This window comes from Patella vulgata, chromosome 6, assembly GCF_932274485.2.
Source record: "Patella vulgata chromosome 6, xgPatVulg1.2, whole genome shotgun sequence".
Taxonomy (NCBI): Eukaryota; Metazoa; Mollusca; class Gastropoda; family Patellidae; genus Patella; species Patella vulgata.
In genome coordinates, this window is record NC_065884.2 from 25188595 (window position 1) to 25204299 (window position 15705).

Genomic DNA, 15705 nt, shown 5'->3' on the forward strand with positions numbered 1-15705 from the left:
AAATCAAGATCAATGAAATCAAGTCAAAACAAGACCTTGGGGTCCATCCGAAAATGTTCCCAATCAGACTTCGCAAGTCCCTGGTGATGTGTGTTTACGAGGATGATAGGCCTATTTCCAATTTGATTCGTCTTCTTCTTCTTTCAATAATGTGCCGGGTTCTGGGTTGAACATATTCGCACATGGTTAAAAGATTAAAATCATGTTGTGGCGAGTTCACATTATTTAAAAACAGGATAAAAACAGACATGGCTGCCTAGGGCTGGAACATTTTGATCCTGGACTTGAAGATATCCAGGTTATCGGCATCCACAATATGAGTTGGCAGTTTGTTCCAAAGACTGATTCCGGCAGGAGAGAAGAAGTCTTGGTAAGCCTTGAGAATTTTTATATGATCATAAAATTTCCATTGTAAAATAAATTCTTTGGTGGTCTGCATCCATAAAAATGATTTGGTTACTTCCCTTTAATGACACTCTTATCTTGAAAAAGATAATAAAGGTGACGCTTGTTGAAGTGAATAGTTTGTTTTGATTTGTACTATTTGTAGGTAAAATTTAGATCTACTAATAAATTTTGCAGGTACTCTAGCGTTGACAACAAAAATAGATTATTTCCATAAACGTTAAGACAAATGGCTATCAATTCTAATATGTAACAGGCATTGCCTGAGTAGAGCGAAGCTGATGTGATTTTGTTAACATTGTGATTATAACTTTTAACTTCTTAACTTCAACTCCAAGACTCAGAGTCCAAGTGATGTTAAATAATAGCGTTAAATTTAGATCTAAACTGTCATACTGCACACAGTGATCCATCTACTTTATACCTCAGACAGAGCTAACTGTAGACAGGCAGACTAAGTTTGGGATGCTAAATTGAAGGATTGATTTTGTTTTGAAAAAAAAGAACAAAAAAAGTGTGAGAATTATTTTCATTGACGAAAAGAATATGGGACGTCATTGATTAGACGACATCATAGAAATATTTCTATGAGACGCGTAATCAACAGTCTGTGGGTGACAGTTCTAGTTACGCTCCTGTGTTACCGGAAAAGAGCTTCACTCTATACTAATCTATTCCTTATTTCACCAAGAAATGCCCCATAAGTGTATAAATTTATGTATTTGAAAAAAAGAATAGATGTAGAGAACCATCTTCTCTAGCCAAAGGTTACGATTAAGAGAAGTAAATTGTAACCCTTGGCTAGCGAAGATGGTATAGAACAAGCATCTCTCCGGAAAAATAAAGCTTTTATTTCACGTCAAGCCGTTGCTGAATATAGAAATGGGCAAGGGACAACATGAAGTTGTTCGGAAGTGACGAAAAACCAAGGGCCAGAATCCCGTGTGAACATTGGTGTGCACATAACAACTAAAAAGAACCCTTGACAGGTGGAATTCAAAATAAGAGTAGTCTGTACTGCAGCTGTCTGGGCAAAATTTCCCTCATAGCACACCTGGTGTATTACTGTCTTCATTAGCAGAGGCAGTATAATCCCATTTGGAAATTAGTTATGAAGATATTTTTTTTTTAATCGTCCACTAAATTCCAAATGAGATTACAGTTGCAGTCAGATGTTAGAACCCATTTCATTTCTTTTTTGACTTTAGAAATAGACTTTCCAGTATTCTTATGGCAACATTCATTGGCAATATAATGTAGTAATTGAAGACTAATAATCCAGCCTAAAACTACATGTAATTTAGTCCAAAACTGCAATAAACAACTCTAAAACATATAATATAGCAGTCTGTTGGGGGTGGGGGGGTGGGTGGATGGCCGAATGGTTAGCACGCGCATGCTGAATAAGGTCTGTCATTGAGTCAACTAGTGTGGTTTCGATTCCCCGATTGTACGCGACAAGCAGTAGGGTTGCCCGTCAAACCTCGTGGGTTTTTTCCGGGTCCTACAGTTTCCTCCCACTGCTCACTGCTAAAGACCGCTACGCGCAAGCAAATTATTGAAATAAAATGAAAAACCATCTGTTAGTCCCAAAATGACCTAGTTTGTGTCGAGTGGACGTTAAACCCCATTTCTCTCTCTTTTACCCTCCTAGCACTAAATAGTAATACATCACTACAGATTTTCTACATACATGTAGATGTTCAAACAATTATTGGCTATTTGAACTTCCTGAGTAGAGTAAATCTGGAGTTCTATTTCTAAGAAGACATTTTTAAATATTTATCTTCCATTTCAGATCAGGGAAGATGGCATCTGGCTTAGATAAATTAGGAATACCTGGGGGTGAAGATTTAAGAGAAGCACTCACTAATTGTTCTGATCCATTAGCAGCCATTGAAGAATTTCAAAATGAAAATGGAATTTTGCTTCCTTCATTAAAGCCAGCATTACCTTTCTTAGACCTTCATGGAATTAAACGTCTTGAATTCCACACGTCTATATTGGATCAGATGATAGATAAATTAACCACAAGAATTAAAACTCTGGCATCTGATGGCGGAAATGATAAGTTTGATAAATTAGAAAGTTTGTTAGAAAAAAGTTTTCCAGTTATTAAAATTAAAACTGTGCGACCTGTTGTTTTGTGCATCTTAAAACATCTGCCAGAAATTAAACCAGACTATTTGAAGATCATATTAGAAGATCCAGAACTTTATGCTGAGGCAGCTACAGAAGTAAAGCGACAGATCTGGCAGGATAATCAATCCTTATTTGGTGACGAAGTCTCACCGCTGTTATCACAATATATTCGGGAAAAAGATTCATCTTTATTAAATCATGAAAATAGCACACTGACATTTTACAGTCCTATCCCAAAAAACAGAAGACAGGGGGAAGTTGTACAAAAACTGGTTCATATGATTGGTAAAAATGTCAAGCTTTATGATATGGTGTTGCAATTTCTACGTACATTATTTTTACGAACCAGAAACAACCATTACTGTACATTACGTGCAGAAATATTAATGGCTATACATGATTTAGAAATCAATGAAATATGCTCTGTTGATCCATGTCATAAGTTTACTTGGTGCGTAGATGCCTGTATTAGAGAGAGAATCGTCAATGCTAACAGAGCCAGAGAACTGCAAGGATTTTTGGATGGAATCAAAAAAGGACAAGAATTTGTTTTGGGGTAAGCATTATTTGAAAATAATTTTCTACAAAGAGTAGTGCATCTGAAAATCATATTACAATACATATTGATTGCAAAACGGCTTAAAAAGATCGTGGGGCCATGGTGGCTAAGTGGGTAAGACACTGGCTCGCTAGCCTGGAGGTTGGGTGTTCCCTCCCTGCATTGGCCGAGAAAGTTCATCCAGATTTTCCGGTGTGGTTCCCCCTTGTCAGTGATGCAGGACGAAGGGCCGGACAAGGACAGCTGTCTAGTCGTTCGGATGGGACGGAAAACCGAGGTCTCGTGTACACATTGGCATGCACTTAAAAGATCCCTTGACAGTTGGTATTCGATATAAGAGTAGGCCGTAGTGCCGCTGTCTAGGCAAAATTTCCCTTATAGCACACTGTATGGCGTATGCCTGTCTTCATTAGCCCAGTTCTGAGCAGAACAGTAGGACGTTAAGTGCTTGTCCACGAGAAAACCATGCAAAATCGGGAAGGTGATGGGTCGGCCGATTCCATTCATATTCATAGGGTTTGGTCATGCCCATGAGACTACTCGATAGCCAAAACCGCCGATCTCAGAAATTGACCCTTGCCGAGATACGGCAAACAGGTGTTTTTGGGGCTTTTTTCTCATTTTTTCGTCAATTTTAGGCAATGTTAGCTGCTGTTTTTCAGGTTGTAAATGAGTACTTATGAAACAAATGATGATTCGATATATTAGGCTAGGTAGTAATGTTTCAAAAAAATGAAGAAAAAAAAATCTATCTTTCCACTCAGGGGTGCCATTTGGTTATTCCTGAAGTGTATAAATCAAACCTTACAAAGTACCCTAACTTTATGCCGCGATATCTCCACTGCCGCGGGGTCCCATAAATTCTTTTTGTGGTTGTTAGTAACTGGGTATCAGGTCTCTCGATTAAAAAAATTAAATTTCATTATATGTCTATAACTACACTCTCAAAAATAGTGGGTAATTATGACAAAAATCGGATAAATTCGACAATTTTACGAAGCTTTATCCCCAATATTATCAAACTGATATTCAAACAAATGTAGTATAATACAGACGCCTTCACAGCTGCTATGTTTTCGCAACATAATATTCGTATGACAACTCTTACTGCAACTGGAAGTGAAAATTTGATGGAGTTCGAAGATGAGCATTTTCCGCTTAGGGTAAGCAGAGATAAGCAATTTGATTGGTTGATGCTTTGGGACACAATAACTTTTAATTGAGCTAGAATGTTCAAACTTGGTGTATGTGTTTATTAGGTCAATGCCTTGATGGAGTTCGAAGATGAGCATTTTCCGCTTAGGGTAAGCAGAGATAAGCAATTTGATTGGTTGATACTTTGGGGCACGATAACTCTCTTCCTAATTGAGCTAGAATGTTCAAACTTGGTGTATGTGTTGATTAGGTCAATGCCTTGATGGAGTTCGAAGATGAGCATTTTCCGCTTAGGGTAAGCAGAGATAAGCAATTTGATTGGTTGATGCTTTGGGACACGATAACTTTAGTTCTAATTAAGTGAGATTGATGAAACTTGGTGTATAGTTTCATTACAGTAATACCTTGACTAAGTTTGATAATGAGCATTTTCTGCTCAGGGTAAGCAGAGCGATTGATTGTTCAATACTTTGTAAAAGATAATTTGTGATAATTTATATGTGTCCTCTAATTATTTTCCTATTTCGGCGGGGGACATCAGCCTCACTGTTGGCTTGTTTTTTTAATCGAGAGACCTTGTACCCATTTACTAACAACCACAAAAAGAATTCATGGGACCCCGCGGCAGTGGAGATATCGGGCCATAAAGTTGGGTATTTTATAGGGTTCGATTTATACCCTTCAGGAATAACCAAATAGCACCCCTCAGTGGAAAGATAGATTTTTCTTTTTTCCTTTTTTTGAAACATTACTACCTATCCTAATATATCGAATCATCATTTGTTTCATAAGTACTCATTTACAACCTGAAAAACAGCAGCTGTTTTACGAAGCTTTATCCCCAATATTATCAAACTGATATTCAAACAAATGTAGTATAATACAGACGCCTTCACAGCTGCTATGTTTTCGCAACATAATATTCGTATGACAACTCTTACTGCAACTGGAAGTGAAAATTTGCTAAAATTCGCATTATTTCACTCTTAAATCTCTTGATATGTACAGATCTCATTATAAGCTGCAGTTGAGAGAACTGTCATAGCTCACAGTAGTCATTGAATAGTAAAATGTAGGCCTAAATCCCCAAGATTGGAAAATAAATTCTACACTCTAAAAAAGACCAGGTCAGCACAACTAAAAAGGCAAGATTTTGTCTTTTCTTTCAATTTTCAGGACCGATGTTATCTTTACCTCTACCTGCGACCAACGAGTTAATCATCTATATTTAGACTATACCCTACCTACAAGTAGTAGTCCTACACTCTTAAAGTACGGTGATCATCATCTTCACAAAAAGCCCCAAAAATAAACGAAAAACATTTTTTTTTTCAATTGGCTTAATGTATAGCAATAGGTGTACGTGTATGTCAGAATATCAAACAGCAACAATTGGTACTAGTAGTAGAGTAGTTTTATACATGTTGGTCTAACTCATAACATTTTTGTCCCCCGCCTTTCGAAGAAAGCAGGGGACTATTAAAATGGGTTCGTCCGTCTGTCTGTCCGTCTGTCTGTCCGTCACACTTTTTGGGACACAATAACTCTCTTCCTAATTGAGCTAGAATGTTCAAACTTGGTGTATGTGTTTATTAGGTCAATGCCTTGATGGAGTTCGAAGATGAGCATTTTCCGCTTAGGGTAAGCAGAGATAAGCAATTTGATTGGTTGATGCTTTGGGACACGATAACTCTCTTCCTAATTGGGCTAGAATGTTCAAACTTGGTGTATGTGTTGATTAGGTCAATGCCTTGATGGAGTTCGAAGATGAGCATTTTCCGCTTAGGGTAAGCAGAGATAAGCAATTTGATTGGTTGATGCTTTGGGACACGATAACTTTTAATTGAGCTAGAATGTTCAAACTTGGTGTATGTGTTTATTAGGTCAATGCCTTGATGGAGTTCGAAGATGAGCATTTTCCGCTTAGGGTAAGCAGAGATAAGCAATTTGATTGGTTGATACTTTGGGGCACGATAACTCTCTTCCTAATTGAGCTAGAATGTTCAAACTTGGTGTATGTGTTGATTAGGTCAATGCCTTGATGGAGTTCGAAGATGAGCATTTTCCGCTTAGGGTAAGCAGAGATAAGCAATTTGATTGGTTGATGCTTTGGGACACGATAACTTTAGTTCTAATTAAGTGAGATTGATGAAACTTGGTGTATAGATTTATTATATGAATACCTTAACTAAGTTCGATAATGAACATTTTTTGCTGAGGGTAAGCAGAGTGATAAGCAATTTGATTGGTAGAAACTTTGGAACACAATAACTCTCCTTCTAATTGAGGTAGAATGTTCAAACTTGGCATAGGTGTCTATTAGGTGAATGTTTAAACTTGATGTATATGTAGATGTTCATTCGGTGAATGTCTTGACTGAGTTCAATAATTAACATTTCGAGCTGAAGCTAAGCAGAGCTAATCGATTTCATTTGTCGATGGTTTGGGACAAGATAATCTTGATTCTATCTGATAGAGAGTGATGAAACTTAGTGAAAAAAATAAATGTGCGATTAATTAATATGTGTCATCTATTTATTTTGCAATTTCGGCGGGGGACATCAGCCTCACTGTTGGCTTGTTTTAACTTGTTGTACGTAAAGCAGAAAGCGCAGATTGCTCTCTGAGGTAAGAATATACAATCACAGATTAAATACTAAATTGGGCAATGCCCGTTATTGACCTCGTGAGTCAATCCTTAATCCTCACAAAATATCAAATATATACAAAATTTACTTTCGGGAGGGAATACTAATCTTTACAAAATATCACATCTAATTACATTCATGAACCCTCACAAAATATCAAATGTAATATATACAAAAACTACGTTCATAATTTTTCATAATATATCAGAGACATTCAATGAATCCTTTCCTTACAAAATATCAAATACAGTATTATACAAAATTTACATTCATGAACCCTCGCAAAATATCATATAAAATTTTCGTTCATAATTTTTTACAAAATATCAGGATAAAATAGTGGAAGTACCTCATGAATCTAATCTCATCAGTGTATATCAGGATCTATCATCAGGACGGTGTTACTATCATTGACAAATAGTAAATATCATCAGGACGGTGTTATAATCATTGACAAATAGTAAATATCAGCAGAACGGTGTTATAATCATTGACAAATAGTAAATATCATCAGGACGGTGTTATAATCATTGACAAATAGTAAATATCAGCAGAACGGTGTTATAATCATTGACAAATAGTAAATATCAGTAGAACGGTGTTACTATCATTGACAAATATTAAATATCATCAGGACGGTGTTACTATCATTGAAAAATATTAAATATCATCAGGACGGTGTTACTATCATTGAAAAATATTAAATATCATCAGGACGGTGTTACTATTATTGACAAATAGTAAATATGAACAGGACGGTGTTATAATCATTGACAAATAGTAAATATCAGCAGAACGGTGTTACTATCATTGACAAATAGTAAATATCATCAGGACGGTGTTATAATCATTGACAAATAGTAAATATCAGCAGAACGGTGTTACTATCATTGACAAATATTAAATATCATCAGGACGGTGTTACTATCATTGAAAAATAGTAAATATCAGTAGGACGGTGTTACTATCATTGACAAATAGTAAATATCAGCGGGACAATGTTACTATCATTGACAAATAGTAAATATGAGCAGGACGGTGTTATAATCATTGACAAATAGTAAATATCAGCAAAACGGTGTTACTATCATTGAAAAATAGTAAATATCAGCGGGACTATCATTGAAAAATAGTAAATATCAGCGGGATGATGTTACTATCATTGAAAAATTAAATATGAGCAGGACAATGTTACTATCATTGACAAATAGTAAATATCAATGAAACGCTCCCTCAGATATCACCAGTAATCACTCTTAGTATTTAGCGTCCGCATAATAAATCCACTGCTACCAATGATAGATACTCTCTGGTGTCTTTAGTACACTCTTTCAATAAAACATGCTCAGTCTCTTTAGGATACACAGTGAAAACGCCACATTTTGAAGTAGAAAACTGCGAAAAACCACATACAGCAGCCACGATCTTGGATGGCTGGATACCAGAACTGGTAGTTTTGACAGAGTGGGTTCTTCGACTGCCTGAGTGAGTTCGAAACGCTAGTCTGTCAATTGCAGATGGTATCGAGTCGTTTAGCATCCATATTTTGTCACTATATTGATTAGAACATATAAATATCAGATGATCCAATATCAAAATTGTCAAAACTTAGACAATGTTATCGCGCATGCGTATGAAGATATATGAAATTTTATTGTCCCCCGCCTTTCGAAGAAAGCAGGGGACTATTAAAATGGGTTCGTCCGTCTGTCTGTCTGTCTGTCTGTTCGTCTGTCTGTCCGTCACACTTTTTGGGACACAATAACTCTCTTCCTAATTGAGCTAGAATGTTCAAACTTGGTGTATGTGTTTATTAGGTCAATGCCTTGATGGAGTTCGAAGATGAGCATTTTCCGCTTAGGGTAAGCAGAGATAAGCAATTTGATTGGTTGATGCTTTGGGACATGATAACTCTCTTCCTAATTGGGCTAGAATGTTCAAACTTGGTGTATGTGTTGATTAGGTCAATGCCTTGATGGAGTTCGAAGATGAGCATTTTCCGCTTAGGGTAAGCAGAGATAAGCAATTTGATTGGTTGATGCTTTGGGACACAATAACTTTTAATTGAGCTAGAATGTTCAAACTTGGTGTATGTGTTTATTAGGTCAATGCCTTGATGGAGTTCGAAGATGAGCATTTTCCGCTTAGGGTAAGCAGAGATAAGCAATTTGATTGGTTGATACTTTGGGGCACGATAACTCTCTTCCTAATTGAGCTAGAATGTTCAAACTTGGTGTATGTGTTGATTAGGTCAATGCCTTGATGGAGTTCGAAGATGAGCATTTTCCGCTTAGGGTAAGCAGAGATAAGCAATTTGATTGGTTGATGCTTTGGGACACGATAACTTTAGTTCTAATTAAGTGAGATTGATGAAACTTGGTGTATAGTTTCATTACAGTAATACCTTGACTAAGTTTGATAATGAGCATTTTCTGCTCAGGGTAAGCAGAGCGATTGATTGTTCAATACTTTGTAAAAGATAATTTGTGATAATTTATATGTGTCCTCTAATTATTTTCCTATTTCGGCGGGGGACATCAGCCTCACTGTTGGCTTGTTTTTTTAATCGAGAGACCTTGTACCCATTTACTAACAACCACAAAAAGAATTCATGGGACCCCGCGGCAGTGGAGATATCGGGCCATAAAGTTGGGTATTTTATAGGGTTCGATTTATACCCTTCAGGAATAACCAAATAGCACCCCTCAGTGGAAAGATAGATTTTTCTTTTTTCCTTTTTTTGAAACATTACTACCTATCCTAATATATCGAATCATCATTTGTTTCATAAGTACTCATTTACAACCTGAAAAACAGCAGCTAACATTGCCTAAAATTGACGAAAAAATGAGCAAAAAACCCAAAAAAACACCTGTTTGCCGTATCTCAGCTATGGTCAATTTCTGAGATCGGCGGTTTTGGCTATCGAGTAGTCTCATGGGCATGACCAAACCCTGTGAATATGAATGGAATCGGCCGACCCCTCACCTTCCCGATTTCTGCATGGTTTTCTCGTGGACTGGCACTTAAACCCCATTTCATTTCTGCCTAAAGAGAAAACTACTGATTTTAATAAATAGACTTTCAGTTTGGAGATATTATGATTTTTATTCAGAAGGTATAAGGATAGAACTTACATATACAATGTAAGAGTACTGGTACATCTCTGGACAGACCGAAACAGTTTTAAACTGCTGTTCCTTTGACCTCCTCAAACTGCTTGAGATATGTGAATAGCTTTCCATATTATAGCACCATTTACTATTTCTATGGGCACCATATCTGTGCATGTGACGATTTAGGGCGATCTAAGAAGCCCTATTTAGGACGGTTTGGGGGGGTTTTAAGTTTCCTAAGTGCTAAAGGGTTAAAGTAACTTTTAAAATCTGTTTGTTTGTTTTTTTATTTCAGAGACTTGTCTATGATTCTGTGTGATCCATTTGCTTTAAACACAATATCTTTATCAACCATGAAAGTTTTACAACATTGTGTTAATACAGATACATTACCTAGGGTGAGATATGATTCTGCAGAATTGCTATTCTATGTAGTATGAATACATATATTTGATGTTTAATGATTTCTTGTCTAGTTTAAAACAAATAACTGAAAACCTTAAATTATGGATAACTTTGCTGTGAATTCTTCGGTGTCAGCAATTCTCTACTTAGATTTTGCTATCAGAAATTATTTATATTGGGAAAAGAGAAGGGATGTCAACATCAGTGTCAGTGTGCACATGATTTTAAAGATAATGAAAAAAATTGTTTCATTTTTTGCAGGAAAACATTGATCTTCAATTATTAATAAGAATGATGGCTCTAGGACTTGGAGCATGGAGTATGATAGATAGTCAGTGTTTTAAAGAACCTAAGCTGGTATGTCTTATCTGGGTGAACTTGAAACAAGTTAACAAAATCTTACTAAGCCATATTATAAGTTTGTTTCATGCTGAACTGTTGAGTTAGGATTCTCATGTTAGGATGAGCAACAATGAGCACCGTTGACTCAAGATTATCCGCTAAAGACTTAACTGGTATTAGATTTTTACCCTTGTTAAAGTCTTTTAAAATTGATTCGAGCTCTATTTGTGAAAACTTCAATTTCTGAAATATGTACCAGCTTATAATTAGTTATTATTGTTTGCTTTGTTTTTAAAAAAAATTAAAATGCCATTATCATTCTCACCAAGAAAATGTAATTAATTTTGATATGGTCATTTTAATAAAAACAAAACAGCCTTAGTAGACCTATTTTAATTATTGAAAATCTAAGGACCTAAGATAAACTCATTCAGCTCCTTGAAAACCACTATACATGTAGAATTTATACTAATCATCTCAACACAAAATTGCTTTGTTACTTGTGTTTTACAACTTATGCAAGTTTTCATCCCATTTTATATTTTATAACCAATTTTGTGTTGATACAGTAAGATAAAAATGAATCTAAGCCTTGTCATCAAGCAAACTTTCTCTTATAAAATGCAATGAAATCAACATTTTTATTTTTGACCTAAATTTAAGAGGAATGATCATTTTATGTTAAATGATTTAAGTTTTCTTTAATTACTAAGTTGGTGTTTGATAGGCTTTAAAATTTGTATATACAGGTATTGAAAACTTTTATTGCATTTAGTGTCAATGTAAATTATTCCTTATAATTTTAGCCAGATTTAATAGATACAAATTTCGATATATTTTCAGGACATATCATTGTTTACCAAGTTTATACCTATGATAGTTGGAATGATTGTAGATGATCAAATAAGATCTACGACAGCTAGAATATCGGAAGATTTTAATCCTACTGCTGTACCTGTACGTCTGCCATCAGAACTCTATGCAGAGTATATCATCGATAGCCCTATAGCTAGTTTGATTGCTATGTACTACTCACTGCAAGCCTTGAGAATAAAAGATAGAGTAGCAGCATGTCAGATTATTCCCACCTTGATGCATTGTGAAAATGATCGGGCTTACGATGATACGTTCTTACATCCCTTCGTATCTTACCTAATACAGATGCCAGAAGATTTCTCTCACAATGATTTTACATCTGTTATATTGGATGACTTCTTGATGGTAAGTTTGTCATGTTGCTAGTTTCTGTTAAAAGTCTAGTATTTAATAAAAAGCATAATATGGGTCCAAAAACATAGCATTTAATAAAAAGCATATGGGTCTAAAATGTAGCATTTATTTAAGAGCATATGGGCCCAAAAATGTAGCATTTAATGTAATAAATAGCGTATTTGTCTAAACTGTAGCATTTAATAAAGAACATATGGGTCTAAAATCTAAGATTTAGCATTAAAAAAAGAGCATATGAGCTAAAATGTATTTAATGATTATAAAGAGCATCAAGTAATGCATTTATTATGTGGATTTTACTAATTCAGTGATTTTCATTTTCTTCAAACATTGTAATGATGTTCAATGCAAATTTTAGCAGCTTTACTGTGTATCAAAGGAACTTCTTTTATCATATTTTGTTGCCCTTAAATACCAGCAGGTTATTAAATAGACGTACAACCAGCATGTTATTGAATAAACCTACAACCAGCAGATTATTCAATAAACATACAGCCAGCAGATTATTGAAAAACATACATATATTGTTTTGAATCACTATTTATTTATTCTTTTTGGAGGTGGCTGTTCTTTATTCTGTAGCTACTGTATTTTCTGTACTGACAGGAAATATGTCAATGGACCTCATTATTTATGACTGAGAAATGCTAATTAATATTATATGTTTACATTTATTTTATAGCCAGCTATATCTAGAGAAAGTGTGTTAAGACATTTGTTACGTGTGTTATGGTATGTTCATCATAAGATAACACCAACAAGACTTGAAAATGTTATGACAGCCGCACAACCAAGTGAAGAGGTAAGAAAATAGATGATCATGTTGCTTACATTTGGTAATAGACAATTCACCCAACAGCTGGAATGGTACCTGCATATGAAAACAGCACTGAAAATACTGCATTCTCTAATATACGCCCATCTGATGATGATGATTTTTATGCCATTACTTTTTATAGCCAAATAGTAAATCTGCAAACAAACTGTTACACTTATAGAATGACAATAATTTTCATTTTGTGGTTTCATGCTTCAAAAATGCCACTTTCAAATATTTTGTCAGCAGTTAATAGAGATTCTTTTTTAAAAAAAAAAACACCATCGGTGATTATTACATCAAATTTAGTACAAAGTAGGGGGGTTGGATGGCTGAATGGTTAGCATGTGCGCGCTGTATCATAAGGTCTGTCATTGAGTCAACTGGCGTGGTTTCGATTTCCCGGTTGTACGTGACACTGCTAAAGACCCCTACACACAGGCGAATTGTTGAAATATAACTGAACCATGTTTTAGTCCTGAAATGACCTAGTTTGTGTCCTCTCTCTCTCTCTCTCTTTCAGATAAGTCCTTGTATAGTTAAATTTTTTGTCTGGTTTCCCCTTGTCACAGGTGCAGAACAGAAACCTGATAGTTGGAATTCAATGTAGAGTAACTGCTGTCCAGGCAAAATTTACCTCATAGAACATAGCATGACAACATTATAAACCATTTCACGTATTGTCACTTTTCATTCAAATCCAAGATGTCATGCTTGTCCTTTATAATAGATAGATGAAAAGTATATCTCAAAATTACAAGAGTTAATTAGATGTTTAAAATAGTCAATAATACTTTTATTAATTTTCTATAATGAGATGTCAGTAATATTTTTTTTTATTAATTTTCTATTTTCAGCATAGTGAAACAGTACATAACCTCTATCAACAATTGAGTGTAAAAATATCAACACATACGCCTAGTCCAGTTACACCACAACAACAACTTGATTCACCTCTTATGAGTGTTCCTGCTCCCACACCAGCTCCTCCATAAATAAAACTCAACAGCTTGAATTAAATACAAATTCAACTTACTTTGTATTGGTGAATAGTTTATTGGACTAGTAACTATTTCATTATTTTTCTGTGCTGCAACTCTTATTTTCAGCATATAAAGGGAAAAGAGTGGGTCCAAATTTGTATACATCAACCTTTTACTTGCGTCTAAATTGCAATATTGGCTTTTAAGAGATGATAAATTGTACTACAATACTATAAAGTATATAAGGCCTAGAAAAAGAATACCAGTTACATGGCCTCCAAAAATAGGGTCGGTTGTTCTGAAAATCAGTTTGTTTTTTTTCCGTAGGGCTTGTATTCTCTATTTCCTAGCATTTCGAGCTTAATAACTGTGTAAGGTTCTCGAAAATAATACTGAAATCTCAGTGTTGGTATTTGTCCACAGAAAACTATGCCAGGACCCAGTTATAGAGCCTGACAAATGAGAAAAAAAAATTAGGGTAGGAGTAGGTCAGGTATTTTTTTATTTTGGCCTAACAGTGAAAATAATTAAATTCTGGTGAGATTTCAACACACTATTTAATGTACTTTATTTTGAAAAACAGTTAATGGTTAGTGTTATATATGAATGTACTGACAGGTAGTAAGCAATATGATTAACTGGAAAAACTAAGTTAACACTGGTGGTAGTCACAAGAATCCAGACCATTGATCTTATCTTGTTTTCTAAATGAAGGATTCCCAAGCACCAGAATAGTTATATTATATAAACTTGATTGGTATACTTATTGTTACTGTAAATATTATTATATATTTTGACCTTTGAATGAATGAGAGAGACACAATGAAAAGTATCCACTGATTTGACTAGAAGTGCTGGTGAGACACTGCAGCAGAAATTTAATTTCTAACAAGATTGTTGGCTTGACATTTACCGACACAAGAAAATGAACAACCACTTATGGAGGCTATTACAAGTGTCAACACCACACTACACATGCCCTACAGCACTGCCACACGGGGACAATAAGCCTCTGAATGACTGCTAGTGGGATCCTTCTCCATACTGGCTTAAATGTGGTTTCCAGTAGCTCTGGTACTCATGCTCTCCTGAATTAACACAATGAGCAATGGCCTGTACTCGGTGTTCAGGTGTCAGTCTTGGCATAGTGTTGCGTCTTCCATGGAACTGTAGGAGTTGTACTGACCCTTGGTTTTTAATAACCATGTTTTATACCCCATGACTACATCATAACATAAGCAGCATTGCCATTCTGTCGAATTCTTAGCTTTGTTGTGTATAAGAGAATGGATTTGTTGTGCGTTTACCGTTAGAGATTAATTAAATTGTATCTCTTAAATTTTTGGGATGATGTTAAAGATTACATATTTTCTTCACTTTGAGAAAGATGTGTTGAGAATCAATGTAAATTCTGTTTTCTTAATTAAGAAATCAGTGGAATAATGTTCTGAAAAACAGTTTATATAAGTACAGTGTTATTTCTACTCATAAACAACTAGAAACCCACAAAACATGGATATTGTAATATGGATCTTGTCATAGATTATCATAATAAATATTAATTAATGCTTTATATCTCTTGTGTTGCTCTGTTAATTTTAAAACTAGACATCATTTAAAGGGTGGGGGCGGGGGTCTTGCACTTGGTAAATGTGTTAACCAAGGCCACTTTGTGGAAATTGAGTATTGTAATATGTTTAATTCAAATTTAAGCCAAATTGGAGTGTTTGATTAAAATCTGACTAGGTTATATTTACAAAAAATTAGTCAGGATTCCAGAAACTTTAATTGAAATTTATAATATGATAGAAAATGTTTGCATTTGCGTAAACTGGATACAAATAAGAATATAATTTGGTCCAAAACATAGTTACAGAATGTAAGATATCGTTTTGATAGTATT

At 35.0% G+C, this 15705-nt stretch overlaps 1 protein-coding gene across 2 annotated transcripts; it reads left to right on the top strand.

Moving 5' to 3' along the window:
* The first annotated feature begins 475 nt into the window (after nt 1-475).
* On the top strand, nt 476-15375 carry LOC126823365 (negative elongation factor B). 2 transcript variants are annotated; one of them, XM_056101923.1, is made up of 7 exons: nt 476-537; nt 2204-3103; nt 10321-10423; nt 10692-10787; nt 11616-11993; nt 12685-12804; nt 13677-15375. In XM_056101923.1, the coding sequence occupies exons 2-7, from the start codon at nt 2214-2216 to the stop codon at nt 13812-13814; spliced, it is 1725 nt and encodes a 574-aa protein (XP_055957898.1). In that variant the 5' UTR covers nt 476-537; nt 2204-2213; the 3' UTR covers nt 13815-15375. The 2 variants fall into 2 exon arrangements, with proteins under 2 accessions (XP_055957898.1, XP_050408120.1); XM_050552163.2 differs by having other exon boundaries at nt 507-582.
* Nucleotides 15376-15705: the final 330 nt, after the last annotated feature.

Excerpts from the sequence above, each read along its gene's own strand:
- LOC126823365 (XM_056101923.1), top strand. The coding sequence starts at position 2,214 with ATGGCATCTGGCTTAGATAAATTAGGAATACCTGGGGGTGAAGATTTA. Across the intron at positions 3,104-10,320 it reads GGACAAGAATTTGTTTTGGG|AGACTTGTCTATGATTCTGT; the intron begins GTAAGCATTATT and ends TTTTTATTTCAG. Across the intron at positions 11,994-12,684 it reads TATTGGATGACTTCTTGATG|CCAGCTATATCTAGAGAAAG; the intron begins GTAAGTTTGTCA and ends TTTATTTTATAG.